Here is a 25,836-nt window from a genome sequence, read left to right as displayed (position 1 = left end):
GGCTTTTGCTCTGAATGCCGGCGGATTTCAAAGCACGAACTACATACATACTAGTACAACTACTAGTAACTACAACAACATCAGAATGATTCACACAGACTTGAGTTAATCTCATTGTATTGAAGCTGCTCTCGTATAACCTATTTGTTATACAAAGAACACTACAGTTGCTAGTATAAACCTTCGTGCTCTTATCTACTCCTAGTAATGATGATGCAGATTTCACCCTGCTCATGGTAGTCGGATATATATTCAGTCAAACCCAGGTATTGGTGCTACTGGCAACCACTACTAGTAAGGTGTTATTATGACTCTTTCATGTACTCCGACTGTACTACTTGTAGATTTGTGTACTATTATGCAATTACATCGGGATTTCTCGCGGGCTTTGCTGGGCTTCGCTCCAGACATGCAACTGACATCATCCTTTCTCGGGCGAGACAGCATCGGAGATAACTCGGATCAGACACTAGATGCATAGTAGAGAATTATACAGCACGACACCATCCGATCTTCTGGCAACCAAGCCACAATTAATTGCCAGTGAAAGCTGACGAATCAAGATTGGCGAGGGGTATCTATTTCTTGCACATAAAATATATGACGCTGTTCTCGGGCGTCCAAGTATGATGGGGGAAGAAATATATGCAAATCCCTAGCATGATGCGACAAAAATGTACCCTGAAAAACAAGATAACGCCTCGAACGAACCATCCCTATGTCGATACAATATACAGGTCCGAGACGCCAAGTCCATGTCGGCCGTGACGACAAACCTCCTCAAAAGCCAATATATGTTCATCCTTCCAGCTATGATGCCGCCTGGTAGCCCGCACCTTTCGCGCGCGCGACTATTTGATGGATGTCGTTTTAATATCACACCATCGCTGCACAAGCCAGGACCGAAGAAGCGCGGTACCGTCCTCCCTTATTCCCCTATGTCCCCCATTGTCCCGATTCATAAACAGTGTATGTAGAGTAGATCATTTCGGCATATATAATAACAGGTTGGAAAGGAAAACCACGCAACGTGGGTGGACACGAAGGGGGAGGCTATGGAGTTGTGAGCCCTCCACAGTAGAGTGTGGCATCGCCATCAAGAACCAAGCTCTCGCTCTGTCCTTGTGTGCGATACGGCAGACGGTGACAGATCATGTCCGCCGAGATGCGCCCTTGAGCCCCTTGGTAGAGTTGAAATGTAATTACCGGGTCAGAGACCGAGGATCCTCAATTGAAATTATTCCAATGCAAGACGATCGCAGAATTACCTGCTCTCGGTCCAACCGTTCATCTTGACGTTCATTCCTGGGACCTGTTCATGGATCGGTTGTTGTAAGGCTACGGCTTGAAAAGCGGACTGGGAGGGTTGGGGAGGTCCGGTTCCCGAGCGACGTCTTCTCTCCCGCTCGAGAGGGCCGGGAAGTTCGGTGTCTTCCGCGCGAGCGCGGAAACGGCGGCCAAGGGTGGCCATCCAGTTTCCGCCTTCTTCATCCTCGCCGAGCCAGTAGTTGCGACCGATGCTGATCATGATGCGCCCGAGCTTTCCTTGCCAACCTTGGCCATCAGGGCTATACGGGGAGAAAGGCTCCCGGTCAATGTCCGCAATACTGGCGACGCTTGCGATGGAGGTATTACGGCTGTGGGTTGGGAGCTGGGTGTGGCGAGGGACGGCGACGTAGAGACGGAGGGCCTGACGAGCAAAAGCGAGCATGACGAAAACGAAGTAGATGCGAATAACCCAGAGGCAGCAAATGACAAAGATGCTTTGGAAGCTCTCGGGCTGTGCCACAGCGTTTCCGAGAGCATCCGGTCTCCTTGCGTAGTGACCGCTCTCTGTTTTGGTGGTGTCGTACTTGGGGCTGGTGAAGCCAGCGGTCTGGGCGATGGTCTCAGCACCCGGTCCCGAGGCGCTGCCGTTGTCGTAATGCTGAGACACGACTAGGAACCAGGTCACACCGAAAGCCGCAGTATAGGCGGCATTGATCAGGCTGTCGAAGACATAGAGCCAAGCGAGCGCGAGGCATTGTAGTGGCGTTTGTTTCCGGATGTGCGGGAAGAGCAGAGCTGTGAGGCCGAGGGCGAGAAGGGAGTAGATATACATGGACAGCTGCACCGGGGAGAGGTGGTAACCGGTCAACAGGGCGAGCAAGCCATAGAGACCGCTAATTTTGTTGAGGAGTAAGGAGAGAGTGATCAAGGAAGCTCCGGTTTGGAGGCTCATAACATAGAGGAAGGTCTGTGTGAAGGTCACCGGAAAGCCGGGATGCGATGGTTAGCCTCATTACAGCGCGCGACCGGGCAACGGGGTCCAAACAGGGTCTGGGTTCCCATCCTAATTTTTTCATTTAACCGCCGGGGGGTGTGTAATGTTAAAACATACCTCTGGCCGCGGGATGCGGAAGAGACGGGTTGATAAACCCATGATTGATATCGCCGAGGAGAGATATCAGAGTTAAGGGAATGTTATGTAGGAGAGGGGGGGAGATATGAGGGTTGTTGGTGGTGGTGGTGGAAGGTGGAAGGAAGGGAGCGACAGAAAGAGGAAAAGGAATGGAAGGGCTGGCGGGAAGAGCGAGATTGAAAGGACTAAAGAGGACGCAGCAGGGCGTGTTTAAGTGACGCCTGGCGCCCAATTGCGGGTTTCACAGGGGCACGATTTTCCGGGCGATCCGCCCGCCGATCGATGCCCTTTTCTTGCTTGTGTTGCTTGCAACAGACCCTGTGGTCACCGCCAATGCGCTGCCCCATGACGTTGTTTGTTGGCTGTAGCAACAACAGCACCAGAAAGCTACATACATACATACTACCCCTGTTATACTGACTATATTATAATGCCGCGATCAAACAGTATCGATATCGGAATCAAACAAATTCTGTGTTCGATGGTGGCCCTAGTTCTACCCTACCTCTTTCGCCCCCCCGTCTGGATGGATCCCCTGCCGACTAGGAGGTACTAGACTGTGCATGTCGTACGTACATACTCTGCTTGACCTGTGCTTGCCAAGACATAATACGAGTACGACCAATGCTACTGCCTGTTGGCCGGCTTACTATCGAACCCACCATTGTGCATGAATTCCTCTCTCAGGGGCTGATCTTGAAAGGGTTTTCCCCATTATGTTGTTGATTTTTCTCCGACAAGACTAGTCAGATCGCCGGGATGAGCGGTTGACACGATAACCTAATCGTCACTGCCCCCCCCGTTGATCATACGACGAAGAACCGCAGCACTTGGTAGAGCCACCGATCCCAACAAAAGCTTATGCCACCCATGACTTGGCCATTGCAACATGAACGCCATCTGGAGTAGTGGTATTTCTAAACAAATCGCAGCAGTAGCATCATCATTATCATCCATGATGCTCCCGGAGCAAGCGACACAGACAAGAAAACAGCACAAAAGTCGGGAAACCGCGGGGAAATGCAATATGATGTCAATGCACAAGCCGAACGCCTGGGTCTCCCGTCAAAAGTCGGATTTCAAGGTAAGGTTTCAGGAAGCGCAAGAGAAGACGCATTTAAAAGAAAAAGAAAGAAAAGCTCAAGCTTGATCTAAACACGCTATTCACCTGGAACATAAAGGGAGAAAAATGTACATCTTAAAAATGAAGAGCATTATGGACAATCTCAAGCCTCATCATTGAGATTCAGGCACAGATAGAGAGGGATCGCAAGTAGTAGGGAGTATGGCCGGGGTAGAACGAATTAGAGAGTACAACATCTAGCAGGCGCATCCGTCGTTGGTCGTGGTCTCTTTCGGGGTGATGTTGACATCGATCACTGTCAAAGCCGTCAGTATTCATCCCGTGTAACTTTAAGCCATGGGCGGGGAAAGGGTAACGCACTTTGGTTGTCTCCCCGGTTGGCTTCACCCTCCATGCCGGGTAGGGCTTGCGCAATTCTCCTGAAAAGCTGCTTCACATTGTGACCAACTTTAGCACTGGTCTCAATGAACATCAAGCCGTTCTTCTTGGCCTCCTCCTCGCCCTGCGCCGTCGTGACCTCGCGCTTGTCGTTCAAATCGGTCTTGTTGCCCACCAGAACGATGATCACATCGTTACCGCGTTCCCCACGTACATCGTCGATCCATTTGCGTGTGTTCTGGAAGGACTTGGCGTTGGAGATATCGTAGACCACGACCGCGACACTCGAGTCACGGATGTAGGAAGGAATCAAGGATCGGAAACGCTCTTGACCGGCGGTGTCCCAAAGTTGAAGGCGAACAGTTCTATCTTCCAAGTACATAGTCTAGGATGGGCAATGCGAATCAGCTTCCTGCAGTAGCGCGAGTGTATGGGGGAACCATGAGACCGGGAGAGATTGGCTCGGGTGAGGGCCTGCTAATGTAGGGGAAGCAGTCGACTAGGCGTAGTATACCTTTGACAGGAAATCGATTCCAATGGTAGCTTGGTACGTGTTGTCAAACGAGTCGTACATGAACCGTGTGATCAGGGAAGTTTTTCCAACTGTGAGGAAGATGTCAGAGACCGGATGGCGCCAATGGTTGGAGTATTGTCGCAGAAGATATCCGTACCACTCTGCTCGCCCAAGAAAACCAGCCTGCAATTCGATTAGCCGCACATTCACGAAAGCTGGAAGGGATATACTACAGGCGGGACATACTTGAACTTCTTCAAAGGGTTCGAATACGACCCTACCCCGGAGGTGGATGCCATGATTGCAGATGTTCTGATAGTAGGAGTGGTGGCGGAATCAGGGGTAGCGGAGGCACGTCGCAAAGTCAACAAGTGTTAAGGCGGTGGACAACGGTCAGGTGGGAGGAGGGCACTAGGGATACAAGGACATATATTGGGGTGAAAGTATATCTGGGGGAGAGACGAGAGGTGCGAAAAGCGACCGTATATATCGGGGAGCAGAGAGGTTCAGCAAGACGACGACGATGACTGGAGGAGAGCTCGACCCATGGATCGGTCCGGGGAACTTGGACAGTATTATGTACTCCGTATTTGTATTAAACTGGGATGATGGACTGACAAGCACACGCCCGCGGATTAATCGGCGGCCCGACCTCCACCTCCCGCTGTACTTGCGGCTTGTTCCAGCTACACGCTTCGGTCAAGAGCTCCCTACGCTCCTCCTCTGACTCCCTATCTTCTGCTCCTCTCCTCTTCGGGCCCCCCGTCGTTTGTTTTCTTGATATCCTTCAGCACTCAGGCAGTGCCGAAAACCGGGGTTTTCATCATGGGTCTCCTCTATCCTTCCGGTGTTGTAATCGTGGCAGCAGCGGTGGTAGGACTGTGTAAGTAAACCATCATTCTGGCGCGGCGGGCTTCATCAAGACACTAATTTCCTTGGTTTCCATGATTAGACTACCTCTTCCGCGGTGAAGGCGAAAAGATTAACGTACGTCACGGACCCCCTACGACCACGATGACCAGTGAACACCCGCTAATTCGATATAGATCGGTTACTTCCTCGAGTCGGTGTCTCCGTATGCCTGGGCGAACTTTGGAATTGCCATGTGCATTGGCTTGTCGGTGGTTGGTGCGGCATGGTATGGCTTTACAATTCCGGCTTGTGTTATTGAGAACGGGATACTGACTGCGTTCCGATCAGGGGTATCTTCTTGACCGGCTCCTCGATCGTTGGTGGAGGTGTCAAAGCACCCAGAATCCGTACCAAGAACTTGATCTCGATTATTTTCTGTGAAGTCGTGGCTATCTATGGTGTCATCATGGCCATCGTCTTCTCCTCCAAGCTCAACCTCGTTGAAGGCGATGAGGCCTTCTCTGGCAGCAACTACTACACCGGATATGCGCTGTTCTGGGGCGGTATCACTGTGGGCGCCTGCAACCTGATTTGCGGTATCTCCGTCGGTATTAACGGAAGTGGTGCGGCCCTGGCCGATGCTGCTGACCCTAGCTTGTTCGTCAGCCCCTTCATTCGATTGGCGGAGTGAACGCTAACAAAATGCACGATAGGTTCGTCAAGATTCTGGTTATCGAAATCTTCAGCTCCGTTCTCGGTCTCTTCGGATTGATTGTTGGGCTTCTGGTTGGAGGAAAGGCACTCGACTTTGGAGCTGCCTGAAGAATGCTGCTGGTGGAGATGTAGAGGGCTATGATGGGGATGATCTGTACGACCTATATCATTCTTGTCTTCACTTTTCTGTTATTTGTCCTATTTATAGGCCGCATTGGGCGCATGGATTCGATTTGACTGTAGACCGGTTGGCTATGCGTGAATTGCATTGATAGTCTTGTTTTTGTTGCTTTGCCTGATGGGGAAAGAAGAGGAGGAAAGGTGTACAGTAATTGCTAGGAGATATCATAGGAACATTTTACCAAACAAAGATAAATAGCGAGCACAAGTATTTCACGTCGTAAGCTGCAAGTTGTAGTAGCAGATTTGTAGTATGTATGCAGCATACTTTACAGTAGGCGCTGCGGGTCACCAATCCGGCCAGTCAAGCAGCCTCCGCTCTTATCAACATCCATCTCCATTCTCCCCGCCGTCCCGGTAGGAGACTCTCCAACAACCCCTCACTTCTCAACAATGGCAGACAACACCCTCAAAGCGGCGATTTTGATCGTCTCAGATACCGCCTCGCAAGATCCATCCACAGATAGAGTGGGAGACACACTGACTACCGTCATCTCAGCCGAAGGGTCGAATAACTGGGGCACGCCCGTTATCAAGATCGTCCCCGATAATGTGTTGGAGATCCAACGCTCCATTTGTGACTGGACTGATGGTCCAAACTGGGTCAATCTTGTGGTCGTAAGCGGTGGTACTGGGTTTGCTACGAAGGATATCACGCCTGAGGTCGGTCTTCTACCTGCCCTTGAGCTTCGTATTTCATGGCTAATGCCAGACAGGCCGTATCGCCTCTCATCCATCGCCATGCATCTGGCCTGGTGTGCGTCTACTCCAGCTCTCCTATTTCGACTTTATGTTCGACACTAACTTACTGCACCTAGACACGGCATGATTGCAGCTTCTCTCAAAGTCACCCCTTGTAAGGCTGTCAGCGACAACATTGCCATACTCGCCTGCTAACAAATACAACCAGTTGCAATGATGTCTCGCCCTGTTGCAGGTGTGCGAGACAAGACGTTGATAGTCACCGTACCCGGATCTCCCAAAGGGGCCAAGGAGAACATCGAAGCAATCATCAAGCTCTTGCCGCATGCGTGTAGCCAGGCGGCTGGCGCAAACTCCAGAGCCCTGCACGCAGGCGGGGTCAAGAAACTGGAAGCCGAGGCAGGGGTGTCTGCGCCATCTCCCTCTGGCAGCAAAGCAGACCATCACCATCACCACCACCATCATCATCACGGAGGACATGATCACAGTCATGGACATGCCGTTCCCCGCGCACATACTTCCCCGTCAGAACGTCCCCAATCAAACGACCCTAACGCCGGCCCAAACCGTCGATACCGCGAGTCTCCGTACCCAATGCTCTCTGTTGACGAAGCGCTTAAACTGATCAGTCAACACACGCCCGAACCGACGATCATTGAAGCTCCGGTGACAACCGCTCTCGTTGGATCCGTCATTGCCGAAGATGTCTACGCCCGGGAAGCCGTGCCCGCATACCGTGCCAGTATCGTTGACGGTTACGCTGTCATCGCCCCCGAATCCCCCGATGCCGGGCCCAACACCAAAGGAATCTTCCCCGTTGCGTCCATAACCCACGCCAACGAAGGAGGCATTCTATCCCCCCTCGAACCTGGTACCATCGCGCGAATCACCACCGGCGCACCGCTTCCCCCCAACGCGAACGCCGTAGTAATGGTCGAAGACACGGTCCTCGCCTCCTCGACCCCCGACGGCCAAGAAGAAGCAACCGTCGAGATCCTAACCGGCGACATCAAGCCCCAAGAAAACGTCCGCGAACCAGGCAGCGACGTAGCTCTGGGGTCCTGCATCCTCCGCAAAGGCGACCTGATCACCTCAGTAGGCGGCGAGATCAGCCTTCTGGCCGCAACAGGAACCCAGACCGTGAAAGTCTACAAGAAACCCTGCATTGGAGTCCTCAGCACAGGCGACGAACTCGTCGAACACAACGACCCTCGCAAGCTCCAAGGCGGCCAAATCCGTGACTCGAACCGCCCGTCCCTCCTCTCCTGCCTCACCTCCTGGGGGTTCCCCACCGTCGACCTCGGCATCGCCCGCGACACTCCAGTCGGAGAACTCGAGCAAAGCCTCCGCGACGCCCTCAGAGGCGTCGGCAAAGCCCAATCCAGCGTCGACGTAATCATCACGACCGGCGGCGTCTCAATGGGCGAGCTCGACCTCCTCAAACCCACGATCGAGCGTTCCCTCGGCGGAACCATTCACTTCGGCCGCGTCTCAATGAAACCAGGCAAACCTACCACCTTCGCCACGATTCCGTTCAAGCCCTCCTCCACACCATCCTCAGGACAACAACAACAAGAACGCGAAACCAAACTCATCTTCTCCCTCCCCGGTAATCCTGCCTCCGCGCTCGTCACCCTCAACCTCTTCGTACTGCCCTCCCTCCACAAGCTCATGGGCATGGAACAGCGCAAGATCACCCCCGCTGGGATCTCCCCGCCCCTCGGCCTTCCGCTTGTGTCTGTGGCGCTGGCGCATCCGTTCCCCGTTGATAAGAAACGAACCGAGTATCATCGCGCGATTGTTACCGCGTCGCGCGAGGATGGTCGGCTCTATGCTATGAGTACGGGATTGGAGGGGGTGGGACAGCGTAGCTCGAGAGTGGGTAGCTTGGCGAGTGCTAATGCGCTGTTGGTGCTGAAGCCGGGGACTGGGAAGGTGGAGAAGGGGTCGTTGGTTGAGGCGTTGATGATGGGGGCTGTGGTGCCGGAGAAATGAGGAGAATCAAATTAACTACAAGGTTTTTTTGCTCTGGTAGGATCTATAGCATAGTATGCATTACTTTTTCATGGTATGCAAGCACTACTTCTTCTGAATCATGACCTTGTAGTGTAGATATTCGTTATTTGCCCCAAATATGCAAGAATACAAAAATTCTATGCCAGAACATAGCAAAACAAGATGTGAAGTTATTGTATCAAATCGCATTCTGGACTCCAGAACAAGGGTATCGCTACCACCAAGAAAAAAACAAGTATTAGATCAAAGTCTGCACCACAAGATTCCCAGGACCAGTCGCACATGCTAACCAAACATGACTTAGTAGACTTAGACAAGAATGAATAGATAGATGAACAACGCGCATTTCATGCAGAGCTTCGTAAGTGCATAGACTAGACCACCGCATCAGCCTTTATGTATCTTCCACCCCTTCTTCTTCGCCGCCCTCAGCACAGGCAGGGTATATTCTCTGCCCTGTTTGCGAGCGACTTCGATGACGATAAAGCGCACGAAGTCAGTCAGGGTCCAGTAGCTGCTATGCGCGCTGAGCATATTCAGGTATTGGATGTTCAGGGGCCCGCCGCCGCCAGAGAGGAAGTAGTCGATCTGGCCGTTGTCGTTAAGCAGGAACATGCGCTTTTCGGCGATTTCTTCATGTGTGAAGTCGTGGGTTTCTAGTTCGACGTTGGTGGGGAGTTTGTTGAGGGTTGCTGGACGGGTGGGGACGGTGGTGGTTGAGGGGAGTAGAGCTGGGGGAGTGCTCCAGCGGAATACGCTGCCTACGGATTGCCAGAAGGATGCGGCGGAGGTTGGGATGGAGGCGGGTCGGAGGGATCTGGCGAGGCCGCTGTCAACGGCGGCGTTGACGTGGTAGGCGATTGCTGGGGTGTGTGTTAGTATGAGCTGGTTGGAAATGAGGAATATAAGGTGCTTACGATCGGTGGTGTGCATGATGTTGTATAGGTTGTCGACGGCTAGACAGCCGTATGTGTCTGCTTCACCTGCTACGCCTCGAAGCCGATCGTCGCCTTCACAGCCGGGTTTGTCTCGTCCTCGTCGAGGTAGTAAGTTCGCTGCGTGAGATTTAGCCCGAGGATGACATAGAAGGTGGACGAGAGTTTGAAATTACCTTTGTTGAGAAGGAGGAAGAAACCGGCCGGACTGCCACATATAAATAGGTTCTTCGTATCAAATTCGAAAATGTCTCCGTGAACTTCGGTTTTGGAAAAGTTGAAGGTTGGGATCTTCGTTGGCTGATGAGTGAGAATGTCCAAGGCCATGGCGCTCCCCAGGGAATGTGCAAGCAGATGTACTCGCCCGTTCTGCTGGAATCCTGGGTTGTTCTCACACCAAAGTCGAAAGATGCGGTTAGCTTCTTTGACTACTGCTCGTATCATCTTAGGCTTATGATGAGACAGATAGTACGGGATGTCCAGCATGACATCGCTGATCAATGATCTGACAGCCGGTATCGTCTGCGGCGTGATATCGTCTAGGGAATAGTGGTTCGCAGCGGGATCTTCCCCAGCTGGAGACTCCAGGTTGGCTTCATCTAAGGACAAGGTAGAACGCCAATTGACAGGAAGGGCCATAATGCCTCCATGGCCTGGGCGCACATGTGGCCAGACGGGTTCGCTGTTTAACTCCACGTTGATTTGCCTCCGAAAGGCATTGATAGCATGGGTGAAGTGAAAGCTCTCCATCCGTTCCGACAGTTTCTGGCCAATACCGTGTATGACTAGCACCAAATCTGTTGGAGCAGGCCGCAATTCCTCTATCGCACATGCATAGCAAATGGGCTCAATGGATGTCGTCGACATCGCTCGAGATTGGGTGCTCCGCAGGTAGTTCCTCACGTCTACTGGGCTGGGTTTGCTTGGGTGTAGTCGGTCCCATAATCGTCTACTGAAGCCACGAATCACAGGAATACCAATCTGTCTCCCTTTACGGATCGCACTGAGCGGCTTGCGTCCCCTTGACACAGATGGGAGAAGGCTAGGCCGGAGAATCTGTGCGTTTCTCGCGTCAGCGTAGATGACGCTAGAATTCAAGAACGGCTTGACAGTGTCGGATTGCGCGGATGTACTACCCGCAGCTCGGTTGAGATCTAACGGCATGATTTCAGGTCTTTTGCGCTTGTCTTCGTTCGACAGACGAGCGGTCGAGCTTCGAGTTTCAGAACCTGGCGCAGCCACAGCAGTAGGTGGTCTAGTTGTATTCTCTTTCGGCCAGAGCTTGTGTACGATCTTCAATTCGGCATCGGCACCATTCTCCACGCAGCTATTAAGTTCATCTTGCCATGTTTCGGTCCATGGTTTCAGGTAGTTGTAGCCATCTTCCAATCTATTGGCGAGTTCGGTCTCCACGGGTAGCATAGTATTCTTGTAAAACCACGTCGCACGAAATACGCACGAAATATCATGTAGGGGGCTCCAGTAAATCGGTTTCATCTGTCCGAATTTAGCCCGCTTGCTATCATGGTCAACCGTGTTTATGAAAAATTGGACTTACCTTGAGACTCGGTAATTCGACCAGATGAAGCCGAGATGCACCTACGGGTACTTTGTGCCGTGGCTCCTCAACCGGGTCGGCTTCTCCCGTTTCACCATCATCCTCGTCGGGAGAGGCCTGTCGAATCGTCGTCCGTAATCCTGATGGTTTCGGTACAGATTGAGTGGGTGGATCGATCAAGGAATCCTGGTTCCCATCTTTCGACGATATAGATTCCACCGACCGGCCTAATGGGCTGTGTCTGGGAGAGACTGGAGCTCTGGCAAAAGGGGAACCACTGATGCTCACATCGCGCGAAGGATAGCTTCGCGGACTGGTGCTTTCTGCGCCATCAGCTCCTGCATCGTCACTTGTTAGTACTTCATTAGCCTTAGTTTCTACCGATCCGAACTTGTCATTGAAAGGCGGCTCCAGTTTGCGCCGTACACCTGTGCCGGCTGTAGGACCGCCATCTAAGCTACTGCCAAGTGTGCGTGACCTTTCTCGAGACCCTTTGTTGTTTACGCCAGCCTTACTAGCTTCAATTCTGGACCGTATTTGAGAGCTGGGAGGTAATTGGTCATCCAAGGAGCGTGAAGGGGCACCGGCAGAGCTCTTCTGGCTACCAGCCAAGCTTGTGTCATGTAGTCCCTTTCGTTTCAATTTCCCCGGATCCACAGCAAATCCCCGGCCGGGTACATCGATGCCCGAGTTCCTAGTTGACGAAGTACCACTTTGAGATTTGTATTTCCCATCGAGCTCTTCCCTTATGGTCTGCTGCAATTGTTTCCAGGAATCTTCCAGGGCCGCATTATCCCTGACTGAGAAAGGCTGGAGCGGAGCCCACTCATTCCCCGAACCTTGACCGCTAGTTGGAGGAGGAAGGGCAGCCAACGGATCGTCGATTGCAAGGGTGGAGGTGTAAAAGAATTGCGGTCGAACGCTGGGTGGTTTATCCGAAGAAAGCCAGGCAGAGAGATCGGGGTCGTCTTCCGCGAGTAAACAAGAAGGGCCGTAGGTATGGATAGGGCCGGTCGTCATCGTGACGGCGAGTAGCAGGGACAGGACTATCGCAAAAGAGAGCTGTGTAAATAAACCAAGCCTGTGCAAAGTGACCAAGGGCTAACCAGCATGACAGTGAGTCCGAGTCGGGAGCAAATATAGGCAGAAGGGCTGTGCTGTTGTTAAAAATGTCCAGCGCGCGCTGGATTGTAGGTCAGCAAGGGAGGCCAGGTATCAGCGAGAGCTTCGAAAAAGCCCGATACCAGCTTTGAGGATAAGATTCATAATCAAAAGAGATGCAGTAAAAAGACCTGCAATACTCCAGAAGCCAGCCAGGCAGCTGGAGATGGATCGGAGACAGAGTAGGTGGCAGCAGCAGAAAAGGTGAATCCAGGTGAATCTGCAGACTCCAGAGAACCCCATGACGTCGGCCCACGTGAAAGCCGGCCAGGCGATCGCCGATCTCGATTGGTAGCCCCAAACAACTCTTCTACGACTAGTAAATAATAATTCAACTATTACTAACACAGCACCAGCCACGAAGGATCATCCCTCTTCTTTTCTTTGTGGGAATATTACTGGATCTGCAAGTTGCTCGATTTGCTCAAGTAAAACCGGTGAGTGTGTCGCACCAAGCGGGCCCAGAGACGAAGCTTACGGAGTTATCGCGGCTAACTAACTGTCAGAGTGGATCTTGGTTAACTATTACTATCTTATCTCTCTTCTACTATGGAGTAGACCGCAAGATTAAGCCATACGGATGCTGGAGGTCTCCTAGCGTGGGCGGAAAGCTCTTGATACTATGAGGAGCATGCTAAGCTATGCAAGGAAGACCACTCGACACGTAGCTAATTAGAGGTTGCCAACAAATACACAGCGCCCTCTACATTGCCGTAAACAGGGTCCGGCATCTTAAGCCTGAAACATATTCGATGGTTGCACCAGACACGATGGTTGAACTGTGCGGGTTGCTGTCAATCGCACCAAGCAGACTACTCATACCGGGTCCCTGTTATAGTTGATCATCCTCAAGAACTTTGGCGGACCTTCTCGGAATATTATGAACCATTGCGCGGATGATCTGGCATGATGGTGGAGTGTCATCTTCTGTTGTGTCAACCGGGCGCCTGGATACTCGCAAGTGGGTTCAGATGATCAAATGATTGGTGATATATTGCCCGGGAGAATCTTAGGCACTTCAAGTGGTCTCAGGTCACCTCGGGCCCTATCATTGTATTTTAGAGGTTTCAGGGCTATGTGGTGATGCATACGTGGCGATTGGTCCACTGGCTGCACGGTGAGTTGTGTCTGCAGGAAAGCGCCCGCCAAGCCAAGCTGTCAGCTCTCTCTAAGGTGGAGTCGAGTATCTTGATACGCTCATTAACCGTCTACGAGAGTCTTCGGTGAGAATTGTTCATCAATGTGTCATGGCCTGGATTGGAATTTTATCTAGATCATAAATACAACGCTTAATAAAGCCGTGCTAAGACACTAATTACTCGTCACCGCTTCTAGCATGTACCATTGCTTGCTGTGCTGAGCTGGAAGGGGAGACAGACAACGGGAATAAAAGAAAACCGTAGCAAAACGAAGAGGATAATGAGAGACACCAAGTCGCTCAATGCGCCTTAAAATTGATGTCCATCGTACTTTCGACTGGGGAGAAGCGACTTCTCATGGCTACCATCGACCTGGCAAAGCTTCTCGAGATGGGATTTCATCAAGGACAGTATGCTCATCTGGAGCTCTTCGAACGTGAGATAGGTGGTAAGGGGTGCGTCCAGCATATCCAGCAATTTATGAATGTCATGCATGTGCTTGCGAACAGCGCTATCGGGGAAACAGAACGTGCGAACGCCCATCTCCTTACTGAGTGCCTTCCAATTATTCAGGTTCGACTTGAGGAGAACTAGATTAGATGAACATTCGCCGCTGAAGCGCAGAGTCCGGACATTTGCCAGAATCAGCCGGCGCTGGGTGGCCTGGTCGAACTGGAACTCAATAACCTGAGGCCGGTTTTTCGATCCCCAGTAGTTGGTGACCTTGCGAATCGACTCTTCAGACAGACGGCCCTCATTGTATTGTCCGAGAAGGAACTTATTTGCGCTGACACAGAGCATGACCTCCATTTCTGAGTATAGCTTGGCCTGTGTCGGAGGATCTAGCGAGATGGGAATGGTTGATTCGGGGACAAGCCTTGGGCGAAGGGTGGCATGGATAATGGGGTTTGGGTGAGCCCTGGCCACATCCTCGGCCTGAAATATCAATATTAGCATGTCTATACTGTGAAATGAGATAAGAAGGCCACTTACGAGTTCTTCCACTTGCTTGATAACCTTCCTGCCCAGACCTCTCAAGCCTCTGAACCTGTGAGTGTCCCTCGACAAACCCTTCATGTCGGCAGTGCATCCAAGCCAGCCGTTCTCACCGAAGAGCTTCTTGTGCGTGGTCTTTGTTGGCATGAGGGCAGGTTCCACACAGGACGCATCTACCTGATCATGCGGATAGTGCTCAACGGGGTGGACAGGACGGGGGAGCACGTGTCTGAAACTATCACCATTCTCGATCAGAGCAGTTTGTCCAGTTCGAAGCCCGTCTTGGGTCTGATACAAAGGCTTATGCTCTCTTCCGTTCTGGACCAAGGTGCACGGCTGCTTGGGGACGTGATGGTCGGCATAGCACTGGCATTCTCTCAGCAGAGATGCAGATGCTTCTCGATGAACACAAGACTTTTCGTTTCCGGAATGGGTCGACTGTGACGACGGAGAGGAGAGACTTGGAGAGCCTTCTGAGGAAAGGATCATTTCAGTTGTGGCCTGGGCGGATTTGTTCCACATATCCATGATCTTGTCGTAGAAGGGATTGATCCTAGCAATTTCCTCGTAGCTGAGGTTTCTCCATAGCAGTCAGCATCGTTCAATGGGAGCAACAGAAGGATAACTTACTCCGGGCTGAGCATGATGGGGACCTCCCAAGTCTCGCTGCTTTCGTTATTGCTCTCCATCTTGAAGTCGAGGCGTTTCAGTCAACCGATCGAGTAAGATGAGGCTTAGATAGACGAAGTCTGACAGGCAACGGAGGCACTGAGGTATGCAGAGATGATCAAAGTGTTTAGATAGACAAGAACCCGAAGATGTTGAAGGGTATAGTCAAGAAGGCCAGGCACATAGGACACAATTACCTATCCTATTGTTCTATTGTGAGCCTATTGTCCCCATTGAATGCAGTAAAACCGAAACTATACCAGTATCACGCCTACAAAATGAGGGTTTTCATATATCCAGGGCAGTATTTTCCCCAAATAGGAATTCATATAGTGAATAATGCTATTGTTCTCAACAATAGAGCACCTTGACCTAACATGTGTTCCTAGACTAAGCCATAATAGGTTATTCTATAACATTTGAACAATAGGATCTTGGACAATAGGACTTTCTCAATAGGCTTTATTGAATTTTCCTATTGTTGCTATAAGGCATTCATTCAGTGTTATTGGTCCAGATTCACCTTAACACCAAACACAGAGATTAAGCTAGGTACATTGTGCTAAAAGCGATTGTAGAAAGCACCAAACGAGTAATTATCATATAGGAGGGAACCCGTAGCTAGCTATATTGCTGGTATGTGTCTCAAAAACGATTCTATTCAAGTGAGCTGTACTTCTTACGTGCCTTTCGAGGCCAACCCTAGGTGAGGCTATACCCATAACACACCACAGCAGACTACAGGAGATGTTCCGCTTATAGTTTTAGTAGATAAGTGGCTGTTTAAGAGCGTTGCAGCCATTTCCAAAATTCACAAACTGCTGTAAATACAGCAACACTTACAATCATAAATCTATAGTATTTACCGACCTAACGGCATCAATCGGCATGCCGATGCCATAAGCTGGTGCAATCCCAACTGCCTCTGGGGAACTTCTCGTTACTTGGCTCGGAATTGTAAATCTCCCCACAAATTCCAAGTCTCGGAACGTGCCCCCGACTGTGAGCGGCACACGGTACATGATATTTCATCAGTGTGCATTCCCAAGCATGAATCGATTGTGAAAGCACTGAGTCCGGAAGCTGGTCTGTAAGTCTTGGATGCAGTCTCGGTAGCAGTAGTGACTCAGAATTCTCAGCGAAGTATAGCACCTATGAAGTATTTCACCGGTGTGAGCGGAGCCACATAAAATCACTTAGCTTATAGTTTATGAATATAGGGCATCCTTCACACCAGTGGTTGGGATACAGTGCAACTGAAATTACGGTGCAAAGGATGGCCACTACCCTGATCTAGAGCCAAATAACTAGCTAAATGTAGTGTGGGTTCTTATCTGTTTAGTAATGGTGGAGAAAAGAGGTTACCATCAAATTGGTGTTAAAGCTTCAAGATCCTCATTAGTATTGGTCTGATAGATGTCACTGCCTAAAACTTAGAAATTACGTACTATATAATGTCTCTAAGTTTACTTTCTGGCTATACAACACTGCATAGTTAACTACCACGGAGTCCCAAGCGGAATGAGTCCCTCAATGTTGGTAATTCTGAAAAAACACAAGAATATGGCTCTGAAGTGAATAAGGGCAGCAAGCGGGAGGGCGGTAGAGTCTTTATGTGTGCTTCCGAAACCGACATCACGGCCCCGCACTGAAGAACTTCCTTCCTCCATATCAACACACACGCGCCCAAGCAACAAATACAGTCAAGATGCTTTCCCTCGTCCTATCTGCCGAACTCAGCGGGTATGTATTGTCTCTTTTCTACTAACTGATCTTTCCACTCATGCATACTTTTTATAAACCCCCCAAAAGTCACTTGCCATTTCCCCTCCGCAAAGATTCTTCCCCGCACCTCACCTAAAACGAACTCCAACTCACATATCTTCACCCCAAACAGCGTCACCGACCTCCGTCCCAAGGACACTGAGGAAGAGCCCTACTACTATACTTTCAAAGTGCAATGCACCTCTTGCCGTGAAACCCACCCCAACTGGGTCAGCTTCAACCGCTTCGTAAGTCCGCTTTTGCTCTTCCGTCCTATAGATTCTCAGACAAGGAAGCTTACTATATATGCAGGAACAACACGAAATTCCCGGTAGTAGGGGCGAGGCGAACTTTGTCTGGAAATGCAAGCTGTGCCAGGTGGGTTGACTTTTATCTTCTAACCTCGTTCTCGCAACCGAGAGCACTGAAACATCTGAGATGATACGTAAACTAATACTGACTGATACTAGAAAACGCACTCTGCCTCTATCACTGCCGGCCCCAATGTCTACGAGGCGGATGAGAAGCGCACTGCGAAGAAGGTGATTGAAATCGACTGCAGAGGATTGGAGTTTACGGAGTTTAAGGCTGATGTAAGTAACTCTTGCCTCTCTTACATTTCCCATCTTTTTTAATGTGGTGCTTTCAAATGCCCCCGGCTGGACTACGAAAAGATTATCATAGCTAACTGCTTATATCAGGGTGATTGGGAAGCAAAGGGAGCCGAGTCCTCTACTCCTTTCACCGGCATTGATTTGTCGGAGGGAGAGTGGTATGACTACGATGAGAAGGCTGGAGATGAGGTTTCGATTAAGGAGATCAACTTCCAGGTCGGAAGGGCGTAAGAAAGAGGGATCATGAGTGGTCCTTGTATTATCTTTTAATGAGAAATGGAGTGTAGTTTAGCCTGTGTAATCGACAATCGGAGCCTATAGACGTCTTTTATGCTGCTAAGTAGTCTGTGTAAAACACTATGTGGGGATCAAGGAGTACCAGTCAATTTAGTCCCAACTACCAGAAGAAGCTGATATACTCGAATAGTTCTACAACCAAAGAATTATATTATCAAATTTCGATAGAGGAAGAACAAATGGCCTGGTTGATGAAATGCGGAGCGATATTGCAGTGCTCAGAAGGCGGTGTCTCTGTGTGGCTTCTGATTGGACGATACCCGCGTCTGGCGGCATCACATTTTCGCGGACGGCATCAGCTCCGTCAAGTTGGCTCTGCGATCTCCGATAGACTGCCCAGCTCTTTTACAGCACGCGACCAGCTCAATCTCACCTGGACGTGGAGACGGTCATATTTTATTTCTACCATTATTCGTTTCCTTTGGCGCGTCCATCCTCATCGACTTCCATATTTTACGATCTCCTGCTGAGCAGCTGGCATTGATTCGAGACCACCAACAATGAGTGTTCGTACTCTCCTATCCCAATCCCATTGAATCCGTCTTTATCTTTAAGCGTACACTCTTAATGTCATGGGCTGTAAGCTAACTCAGCGAATCTAGTTCAACCCTGTCAACCCCCGGCCTTTCCTTCAGGCTAGGTACGCACCCGGTCCCTTGTCGCTTGATCGCCCCGTCGCACTCCCATCTCATAACTTGCAATTTCTACCGGAAAACATTCTCTAATTCTTTTCGCAGAGTCGGTACCGAGGTCATCATCCGTCTCAAGTGGGGTCAAACGGAATACAAGGGCAAGCTTGAGAGCATCGATTCGTACATGAACGTGCTGCTCCGTGATACGGAAGAGTTCATCGATGGAAAGAACACGGGAACATTGGGTCTGGTGCTGATTAGGTGCGTTTATTCGGTCGATTGCTATCTTGGAGGCTGTGGTTCCTGATACCAGTGCTGGGAGCTGGGCATACGTTACCCCTCCTCCGAGATGCACATGTGCGCGCATATTAGGAGAATATCTACTAACGCAACACGCTGATAGGTGTAACAACATCCTCTGGATGGGCTCAGCGGACAGCGTGGAAATGACGGACCTGGGACTACGATAGACGAAATCGGGCGCTATACCAGGCAAATGAAGACACATATACCAATAACTCTTCCCGATCAGATACGCGCACATTGGAAAGGTGCTCAGAAAGAGGCATATTGACGGATTTTCATGTACGGGTTTTCAAAGCAAGCTCCGTCCTCTACTTTTCTTTATTTCTGGACCAGGCGTTTTTTACATTGATGGCTTTCGAGGATTGATTCAGGGGGAATGCAGTCTGAATTGTGCGGAGCTTGCTGGAAAATCTGACGGTCAAGGACATAAGAGAATAAGGTCTCTCTGATTCTGGTTTCCTACTCACTATCTGGCACTGGATCATGGGTGTGTGGTTATTTATCTATCCGCCGCCTGTGACGTTTCTATGTGCCGCTGAATGTTCCTGTCAAGTACCTAGCCACCTAGACGAATAAGATAATTACAAAAGGCGACGAGTTGGAAGTACTTCAGTCTAGTAAGTAGTTCATTGCACGTACTAAGTAGCCTGGGGCCAGTGTTGTTTGCCTTGGACTACTGCCAGAGAGAGGTTCTGCTTTACCCCACTTAATCATGTCATTCATTCACATCAACATCCCCTCCGCATTACGCCGCCCACTTGGCTCCAAGGACTGAGGGCGGCAGTAGCAAGAGACATATACAGAAGTTACCGACAATGTTAACAGGAAGAAGCCAGAGGGCTTTACTGGAAAAGAAACCCAGATTGGTAGAGAACTGATGATAGAAGCTGAAGGAAAAGAAAGAAACTTGACCGCGGATACTATATAATAAATCACGAGAATATATGAAATAGTTTGATTCTCCAGTTCTACATAATTTTTGTTTCTTTTCTGAATTTCTGCTGTGTGTAGCTCTCTCTTCTTTCTCAGTTCTAGAAATCCTCTAGTGAATGTATATACTTCTCTCGTAAGGTTTATATCATTGTTATTTCTACGTTTCCCTTCGAATCTAACATGTCTGCAGATACCAATGTACTAATGCTTAAAAGGAAGAAGGAATGTATGCAATAAGTCAGTGTGGCCGAGTGGTTAAGGCGTCAGACTCGAAATCTGATGGGTTCGCCCACACAGGTCCTGTCGCTGACGATGAAAAATAATCTTTTTATGTCATTTTTTTCTTACATGCCCTTTAAGACACCGAATATAACGGGCCTTACTAGTGGCCTTGCCGTGCAGGTTGTTGTTCCTACGCTTCTATAGAGGCTATGCTTGTACATACAAAAAGGTAAGTAGTTAGTTATTATTACAATGATAACATATATCAAAAAGGATAAACAGAGTTCAAAAAGTTATTGTATATCGTCAGCGACAGGCTGTGCGGGCGAACCCATCAGATTTCGGGTCTGACGCCTTAACCACTCGGTCACACTGACTTTTGATGTGATAATTAATCTAGTTCTGCAATATTAGACAGAAACTAAACAGTATCTCCTACTGTTTTGCATTAGAAAGGAGATATATGATAGCTCATAAGAAAAGTAACAGCGTATGGAAGAATTTAATGCCTGAGATTATACTATAATATAATTCTCTACTGGCTTCAATCTTTTATGAACTTCTTTTAACACTTCTTGAGAGCCATGTATAACAAGTTCAGAGATATATAAGATGCTCACCTCAAGATCTACTACAAGATACCTGAACAGTCAGGATATGAAGATTAAAAAAAGATCACGCAGGAAAGTGGCATGTAGGTCTCACACCCTATCCTCCGTGCCACGCTTTCCATGAAAGCATTATAATCAACCATCCAGTTGACATCAGGACTTAGACAGTAATACTCGCGCTCGGCTGCCCTATCTCTTCGTGCTTGGTCTGCATAATCAGCGGGAAGCTGTCTTTCACCACGCAGCAACAATGCGATATATCGACTCAGCATCTCGGCCGCAGAAGGAATGCCTCCCTGGCCAGGCCGTGCGTAGCCCAAGAAGAAGAGACAGTCACCCAGTCCCTCGGGGAAGCAATGCAGAAACCAGGATCGTGGGTTAGCCGAGAAAGGAATGCCATCAGGGAGGTGAAGCCAAGGGAATTCCGTTCGGAAGCCATGGCAGAGCAAGATGACATCAAATTCGCGCCGTTGCTTGGTCCCGTCTGGCAGGCTGAATTCACAGGTCTGCCCACAAACAGAGACATACGGGGTTATTATGGCCTCTAACTTTTCGCTGTCTTAGGCCTGACACAACCGCGAACTTTTGGTTATTACCGTGGATTGGTCGCTGCGGAAGAAGGCTGGGGCCAACCTTTTTAGAAACCAGCGCTCTCTTGTGGACAGGATTAGGCCATTATAGAAAACAGCACGACGGTACGAGCTCGGTATAAAGATAGACGTTTTGTGCGAAACCCAAGCGATTCGTAGTGATGGATTCGAGGAAGATGCTGACGGGGAAGTCTATGGTTTGGTTGGCTTTTATTTGTTGCGTCTCATCAAGCCTGTTAAGGTAACGCATGGCCACGCAGGGTGGACGTCGCAACCACACCGTCAATTTAGGCGACTGTTCACATAGGTCTGCCGAGATAACGGCACCGCTCTCGCCGCCTCCCACGATCAGACCCCTAAGCTTCTTGTCCGCAACTTCCTGCATGAAGGATTCATCGTATGCGCTAGAATGGACGATCCTGTCCTTAAATCCTGCCAGCTGTGAAGGCACACCGTTCGGAACTTGGCTATTCCCTGTCGCAACAATAAGGGCATCCGCCTGCACGTGGAGCATGGACCCATCATTCTCATCCTCTTTCGTCTGTCTGATCGACAAACTCCACTGTCCGTCATCTCCGCGAGTGGCTTTACAAACCTCCGAGCGATACTGATATGACGTTCAAGGCCGAAATGGTGAGCATAGTCCTGAAGATATAGCAAATAGTCTGCAGCCGTGGAGTACCGCATGCGAGACGGATCAGGGAAGTCTGAGAAAGCCATCGCCCAGTTGGAGATCGTGAGATGAAGGTTTGGATAAGCCATTGCAGTGGCGAACAGGCCACCCAACTGATCGGAACGTTCATAGATAGTTGCATCGAGCCCTGCTTGCAGCATTTCTTTCAGAGCTACTAGGCCACAAGGCCCAGCGCCAATGATGGCTACGCTTTTCATGGTGAGGGAAATGGAGGTGAGTTCGCTCTTGGTGTACTAGGTACTAAGCCCATTCACACTGGAGTAGACCATCGCCCTTACTTATATTTACACTTTTTGATCATTGAATATGTTGAGATAGTTTTATTGTGTGACAACCAATTGTTGGCTCTGATTGGCACTGTGCAGAGCAGCCTACAGCAGCTAAGGACTATGGGGCACATCTAGTTCGTTAACTAACTCGTCTCCTGCATGCGGTTACTAAGAAGCTGTCGATCCAACGACAAAGCCTCTCTGAATGGTCGCTCGAAGTGCATAGAGAGATGGTAAGCGCTAAGCTATCAGCCGTTCAGCTGACGGCTTTCTGCAACTATTTCAGCTCGCTACACATCGCCAAATTCCATATAGTGCATGCATGCTCTGCAAACCATTTGTATCACAGGGATGCGCTACCCAGTGTTGAAGCACTCAGTCAATTCCAGCGCAACCTACTAGCTGATTATCATCTTTCAAGCAACATAACTGAGCAGGTACGTCATTCACAACCAACAGTTAGATGATTGGTATCTCGTCAATTAACTTCCCGTGTGCAGAGATCAAAGGGATAGATGAACGCGCCGTTAATTCTCTATTTTTGTGAAGAGAAAAAAAAAAAAAAAAAAAAAAAAATACGCAGTACAGATAGATTCAATTGAAAAATGGCAGGGTAAGTTGCAAGTCTATCCCCCTTTGGATATTCTCTACATAACTATTAACGTAAGGAAGACACAATTGCAAATAACGGAGAAGGTTTTGAGAGAAACACGAGCTATCCTCCTTCGACAAAACTTCTTCGAGTGAGCAGGATCTATGGATTCTGGCCATCTCAACAGATAATAGAGTCCTCTCTATCGACTCGCAGGGTCAAAGGGTCGAATTAGGTACTTTTGATCGAAAACGGTTTGCGGCCGCAACGAGGAATGTATAAATGAGACTTTAACTCTGCTCAAGAGCCTCGTGTACAATTTTGGTGGGAAGAGAAAGAAGTAGTTGATTAAGATGGTATAATGCGTTTATTATATGTGCGATGACAGTGTGTGTAGATGTGGATGGGAGTAGGTTTATTATCTCGTTATGATCATGACTAGATTACATCAAACAGTTATGATGACCGTAGCCAGGGATCGTCTAGAAGGTCTCTTGCTGATGGCCGCTCATCGGGATTCCATTTGAGGGTTTCCCGAATGAACCGGAGGAAGAGTTGCTGTGATTCACCTTGCAGATTTCCTTCAAGCTTCTCTAGAGAGATAGCAGGGATGTCAACAGCTCCCTTCCAATTCCCTAATTCACTATCAGTAAGGTAATTTGCGAGTCAGACTAGATACGTACCCTCGGCGTCGAAGAACGTGGTTGCATATCCGCTGTTCTGCACCATATCCTTTGGTGGTAGTCCCATAATAGCAACCATTTCAGCGAGATGATGAGCATCAGAAGGGCTTTCAGGATCTCGACCGTAGAATAGATGTCCTTGTTGGAAGATATCCCAAGTCTGTTGTCATTTTGGATTAGTAGAAGTCTGAGATTCACAAGGGACAGATACCTACCAATACTCCAATATTCCAAATATCCACCTTCTCATTCCAGGGCAATCGCAATATTACCTCAGGCGCCCGGTATATATAAGGCTGAATATCCCCAGAGTAGAAACTCGATCCAAAGCGAGCCTGGCCGAAATCGCATAGCGTTGGACGACCATGTTGCTTGGTTATTCTGAGTTTCCGGGATGTGTAGATCTCCCGATCGCCAGCAAATTTGCGAGGGCTGGGATTGGATCTTTCTTCTTCTTCGAAGTGAGATAGAATAGAAGGATCTTCAATTCCCATCATGATATTCTTTTCCCGGATATCTAGAGACCAGCTTAGTAGGGTCCCCCTTCTTAAGCAACACGGGATGGATGTGGTACCTGTATGGACAAATCCAGCCTCCATATGGAGATAATCCAGAGCGAGAAGAATATGCATTAAAGTCAACTTGACTATATTCTCTGGAAGTACTCTGGCCCTGAGTTGGATGCGAAATCCGTGCATACTCATTCCAAGAGGTGGATGGATGAGACATTCGAACGTGCCTTTCTCGGATGCGATCTGGAAGCTACCCAATGCTCTTCGGATAAGCTTGGCACCAGCATGATCTGGTACATCAAGTGAATTCAGATGATTGTAAGCTGATATCTCTCTTTGTGCTTCTGTCGAATTGCACTCGAAGACTTTCAGCGTGACATATTTGCTGCGCTGACTACCCGGACTAACTATGTGAGATTCATCGTGTCGATTGTGGACAAGGATAAGATTTGACTAACCACAGATCTCTGCACAACCAAATGGTAGAGTATCCCCCGTAGCCCAGTTTTCCAACGACTTGATACCGCGATTGGAATATCTCACCAAGTCTCACAGGGTAGTATCTCTCAGGTGAGTACCACGGCAGGGTTTCTTCCTCGAGCTTTTCGGTTGGATCAAGGAGAGGGTGAGTGGATTGGGAGTAATTCCGCACAGGCCAGAGAGGACATGTGAACAGGTGACGACTGTAGTGAAGCCGTCTGTATAGTTGAGGTTGCACGCAGTATCTCCAGGTCATGGTGAGAAGACTGGCAAGGAGAAATGCAGATGGTCAGTTCAGATGGTGATAATTCAGCCTTGTGTTTCCAGATGCAGTCACATGATCCGCCCTCTGTGTGACAGGGCATCTGTTCCACAACCAAATGACTCAATATATATTCCTCAGCCTGATGCCGTTGACCCCGCTATTCGTGAGATATATCATAGCATTGCCTGCAATCTGCGGATCTTGCTCCTAAACCATCCTATCTTTCTGCTTCGGCATACCCCGCTACAAGTCTACTCCCCATTCCATCCTACTCCTTATCCTCGATCAGGCTGTTACATCTTCACCCTAAATCATGCAATCAACCACCATCATGGAGGAACACGAAGAGTCCGAGTATCTCGAGGACTCCGAGGACTCTAGCGACATCTCGGATGGCCAGCCCGAATGTAATTACATTTACCACGATGACCTACCAATCTTGCCAACCTGTTACGTGTATGTCGCTATACTACCAGGGGACGGCGTATTGAAGCACTGGATGCTTTACATCGACGCTCCAACCTACACCGAAAAGCCCATTATCCACCTCGTCGGATCCCCAGATTCTTACCGAGTCGAAACACGATTTTTGACAGACGAAGATGAAGATAGTTTCATTGACCGTGTTAATTTGTGTGATATTCCAAATCGACAGGGAGTGTACGATGCTATTATCAATGCTGGAGAACGTGCACGCGTCAATAACCAAGATCCGAGCTATAACTCTCAGGTCTATATTCTTAGGCTTTTGCGTGCATTGGAAAGGCGACGCATTGTCAGCAACAAAGATTCAAAGTATAAAGAGGCAAAGAAAAAATTGAAGGGAAAACAGCAGAGGCCGAACGTTATGCAGTGAATGAATGTTAGGTCGTTACTGCCTAGGGTGCTGATGCGTTGCTGTTGGCGCCTTTCGTTTAGTATGACTTTGCTTTTGAAAGGGTATGCGTGATGTGGAACATCTCGTGCCTCTTTATCTAGGAATATCAATGGAATCTTGGATTTGTTTTCCAATTTCACGTTTTGTAGTCACAGTTTAGCTGTCTGTATGGCGGTCTCCATAGGTTCTAAGCTCA

At 49.3% G+C, this 25,836-nt stretch overlaps 10 protein-coding genes across 10 annotated transcripts; 4 read left to right on the top strand and 6 right to left on the bottom strand.

Moving 5' to 3' along the window:
• Positions 1–1,264: 1,264 nt before the first annotated feature.
• On the bottom strand, positions 1,265–2,748 carry BO85DRAFT_468215 (inositol phosphorylceramide synthase regulatory subunit KEI1; the record flags this gene model as incomplete). Its single annotated transcript, XM_025662244.1, has 5 exons — positions 1,265–2,216; positions 2,286–2,319; positions 2,381–2,586; positions 2,621–2,688; positions 2,719–2,748. 5 exons carry the CDS (start codon positions 2,746–2,748, stop codon positions 1,265–1,267), a joined length of 1,290 nt encoding a protein of 429 aa, XP_025516483.1.
• An 888-nt stretch (positions 2,749–3,636) lies between these two features.
• On the bottom strand, positions 3,637–4,946 carry BO85DRAFT_276569 (Rab family GTPase YPT6). Its single transcript, XM_025655151.1, has 5 exons — positions 4,624–4,946; positions 4,535–4,560; positions 4,378–4,466; positions 3,846–4,248; positions 3,637–3,780 (listed from the first exon to the last, which is right to left on the bottom strand). Exons 1-5 carry the CDS (start codon positions 4,674–4,676, stop codon positions 3,722–3,724), a joined length of 630 nt encoding a protein of 209 aa, XP_025516482.1. The 5' UTR covers positions 4,677–4,946; the 3' UTR covers positions 3,637–3,721.
• Positions 4,947–5,087: 141 nt separating this feature from the next.
• On the top strand, positions 5,088–6,329 carry BO85DRAFT_419285 (H(+)-transporting V0 sector ATPase subunit c''). The gene is made up of 5 exons (XM_025657855.1): positions 5,088–5,260; positions 5,330–5,364; positions 5,424–5,515; positions 5,578–5,886; positions 5,943–6,329. The coding sequence occupies exons 1-5, from the start codon at positions 5,203–5,205 to the stop codon at positions 6,049–6,051; spliced, it is 603 nt and encodes a 200-aa protein (XP_025516481.1). The 5' UTR covers positions 5,088–5,202; the 3' UTR covers positions 6,052–6,329.
• A 122-nt stretch (positions 6,330–6,451) lies between these two features.
• Positions 6,452–9,239, top strand: BO85DRAFT_419283 (bifunctional molybdopterin adenylyltransferase MobB/molybdopterin molybdotransferase MoeA family protein). The gene is made up of 4 exons (XM_025657854.1): positions 6,452–6,786; positions 6,840–6,880; positions 6,942–6,979; positions 7,034–9,239. Exons 1-4 carry the CDS (start codon positions 6,517–6,519, stop codon positions 8,818–8,820), a joined length of 2,136 nt encoding a protein of 711 aa, XP_025516480.1. The 5' UTR covers positions 6,452–6,516; the 3' UTR covers positions 8,821–9,239.
• BO85DRAFT_519411 (DDHD family phospholipase) lies at positions 8,900–12,762 on the bottom strand. The gene is made up of 5 exons (XM_025665050.1): positions 12,441–12,762; positions 11,335–12,380; positions 9,953–11,273; positions 9,759–9,896; positions 8,900–9,704 (listed from the first exon to the last, which is right to left on the bottom strand). Exons 2-5 carry the CDS (start codon positions 12,352–12,354, stop codon positions 9,229–9,231), a joined length of 2,955 nt encoding a protein of 984 aa, XP_025516479.1. The 5' UTR covers positions 12,355–12,380; positions 12,441–12,762; the 3' UTR covers positions 8,900–9,228.
• A 1,066-nt stretch (positions 12,763–13,828) lies between these two features.
• On the bottom strand, positions 13,829–15,319 carry BO85DRAFT_395644 (uncharacterized protein; the record flags this gene model as incomplete). Its single annotated transcript, XM_025656969.1, has 3 exons — positions 13,829–14,570; positions 14,628–15,201; positions 15,261–15,319. The coding sequence occupies 3 exons, from the start codon at positions 15,317–15,319 to the stop codon at positions 13,944–13,946; spliced, it is 1,260 nt and encodes a 419-aa protein (XP_025516478.1). The 3' UTR covers positions 13,829–13,943.
• Positions 15,320–16,955: 1,636 nt separating this feature from the next.
• Positions 16,956–19,518, top strand: BO85DRAFT_519409 (DUF866 domain protein). Its single transcript, XM_025665049.1, has 8 exons — positions 16,956–17,042; positions 17,197–17,311; positions 17,376–17,441; positions 17,534–17,656; positions 17,765–17,893; positions 18,577–18,614; positions 18,712–18,867; positions 19,010–19,518. Exons 1-8 carry the CDS (start codon positions 17,008–17,010, stop codon positions 19,074–19,076), a joined length of 729 nt encoding a protein of 242 aa, XP_025516477.1. The 5' UTR covers positions 16,956–17,007; the 3' UTR covers positions 19,077–19,518.
• Positions 19,519–21,353: 1,835 nt separating this feature from the next.
• On the bottom strand, positions 21,354–22,159 carry BO85DRAFT_437716 (FAD/NAD(P)-binding domain-containing protein; the record flags this gene model as incomplete). Its single annotated transcript, XM_025658635.1, has 2 exons — positions 21,354–21,813; positions 21,864–22,159. 2 exons carry the CDS (start codon positions 22,157–22,159, stop codon positions 21,354–21,356), a joined length of 756 nt encoding a protein of 251 aa, XP_025516476.1.
• Positions 22,160–22,818: 659 nt separating this feature from the next.
• Positions 22,819–24,765, bottom strand: BO85DRAFT_468210 (CDK4/6). The gene is made up of 5 exons (XM_025662243.1): positions 24,477–24,765; positions 24,081–24,412; positions 23,722–24,023; positions 23,507–23,666; positions 22,819–23,458 (listed from the first exon to the last, which is right to left on the bottom strand). The coding sequence occupies exons 1-5, from the start codon at positions 24,752–24,754 to the stop codon at positions 23,280–23,282; spliced, it is 1,251 nt and encodes a 416-aa protein (XP_025516475.1). The 5' UTR covers positions 24,755–24,765; the 3' UTR covers positions 22,819–23,279.
• A 142-nt stretch (positions 24,766–24,907) lies between these two features.
• On the top strand, positions 24,908–25,774 carry BO85DRAFT_448560 (uncharacterized protein). Its single transcript, XM_025659969.1, has one exon. It carries the CDS (start codon positions 25,077–25,079, stop codon positions 25,617–25,619), a length of 543 nt encoding a protein of 180 aa, XP_025516474.1. The 5' UTR covers positions 24,908–25,076; the 3' UTR covers positions 25,620–25,774.
• Positions 25,775–25,836: the final 62 nt, after the last annotated feature.

The sequence above is a fragment of the Aspergillus piperis genome (assembly GCF_003184755.1).
Source record: "Aspergillus piperis CBS 112811 unplaced genomic scaffold BO85scaffold_7, whole genome shotgun sequence".
Classification (NCBI taxonomy): Eukaryota; Fungi; Ascomycota; class Eurotiomycetes; order Eurotiales; family Aspergillaceae; genus Aspergillus; species Aspergillus piperis.
The sequence above is the reverse complement of the archived record's forward strand: the minus strand, read 5'-3'. Positions and strand labels throughout refer to the sequence as shown.

What these genes read in the sequence shown, in the direction of transcription:
- BO85DRAFT_276569 (XM_025655151.1), bottom strand. Translation starts at nt 4,676, where the DNA reads ATGGCATCCACCTCCGGGGTAGGGTCGTATTCGAACCCTTTGAAGAAG. An exon ending in AACCCTTTGAAGAAGTTCAA is followed by an intron (nt 4,561 to 4,623) that starts GTATGTCCCGCC and finishes ATCGAATTGCAG; the next exon opens with GCTGGTTTTCTTGGGCGAGC. An exon ending in CAACCGGGGAGACAACCAAA is followed by an intron (nt 3,781 to 3,845) that starts GTGCGTTACCCT and finishes CGGCTTTGACAG; the next exon opens with TGATCGATGTCAACATCACC.
- BO85DRAFT_419285 (XM_025657855.1), top strand. Translation starts at nt 5,203, where the DNA reads ATGGGTCTCCTCTATCCTTCCGGTGTTGTAATCGTGGCAGCAGCGGTG. An exon ending in AGCAGCGGTGGTAGGACTGT is followed by an intron (nt 5,261 to 5,329) that starts GTAAGTAAACCA and finishes TTCCATGATTAG; the next exon opens with ACTACCTCTTCCGCGGTGAA. An exon ending in GTGAAGGCGAAAAGATTAAC is followed by an intron (nt 5,365 to 5,423) that starts GTACGTCACGGA and finishes AATTCGATATAG; the next exon opens with ATCGGTTACTTCCTCGAGTC.
- BO85DRAFT_419283 (XM_025657854.1), top strand. Translation starts at nt 6,517, where the DNA reads ATGGCAGACAACACCCTCAAAGCGGCGATTTTGATCGTCTCAGATACC. An exon ending in CGAAGGATATCACGCCTGAG is followed by an intron (nt 6,787 to 6,839) that starts GTCGGTCTTCTA and finishes AATGCCAGACAG; the next exon opens with GCCGTATCGCCTCTCATCCA. An exon ending in TTCTCTCAAAGTCACCCCTT is followed by an intron (nt 6,980 to 7,033) that starts GTAAGGCTGTCA and finishes AAATACAACCAG; the next exon opens with TTGCAATGATGTCTCGCCCT.
- BO85DRAFT_519411 (XM_025665050.1), bottom strand. Translation starts at nt 12,354, where the DNA reads ATGACGACCGGCCCTATCCATACCTACGGCCCTTCTTGTTTACTCGCG. An exon ending in CTTCCTCCTTCTCAACAAAG is followed by an intron (nt 9,897 to 9,952) that starts GTAATTTCAAAC and finishes AATCTCACGCAG; the next exon opens with CGAACTTACTACCTCGACGA. An exon ending in CATCATGCACACCACCGATC is followed by an intron (nt 9,705 to 9,758) that starts GTAAGCACCTTA and finishes CACACACCCCAG; the next exon opens with CAATCGCCTACCACGTCAAC.
- BO85DRAFT_519409 (XM_025665049.1), top strand. Translation starts at nt 17,008, where the DNA reads ATGCTTTCCCTCGTCCTATCTGCCGAACTCAGCGG. An exon ending in CTATCTGCCGAACTCAGCGG is followed by an intron (nt 17,043 to 17,196) that starts GTATGTATTGTC and finishes CACCCCAAACAG; the next exon opens with CGTCACCGACCTCCGTCCCA. An exon ending in GGAAATGCAAGCTGTGCCAG is followed by an intron (nt 17,442 to 17,533) that starts GTGGGTTGACTT and finishes GACTGATACTAG; the next exon opens with AAAACGCACTCTGCCTCTAT.
- BO85DRAFT_468210 (XM_025662243.1), bottom strand. Translation starts at nt 24,754, where the DNA reads ATGACCTGGAGATACTGCGTGCAACCTCAACTATACAGACGGCTTCAC. An exon ending in TGGTTGTGCAGAGATCTGTG is followed by an intron (nt 24,413 to 24,476) that starts GTTAGTCAAATC and finishes TAGTCCGGGTAG; the next exon opens with TCAGCGCAGCAAATATGTCA. An exon ending in CACGTTCTTCGACGCCGAGG is followed by an intron (nt 23,459 to 23,506) that starts GTACGTATCTAG and finishes ATAGTGAATTAG; the next exon opens with GGAATTGGAAGGGAGCTGTT.
- BO85DRAFT_448560 (XM_025659969.1), top strand. Translation starts at nt 25,077, where the DNA reads ATGCAATCAACCACCATCATGGAGGAACACGAAGAGTCCGAGTATCTC.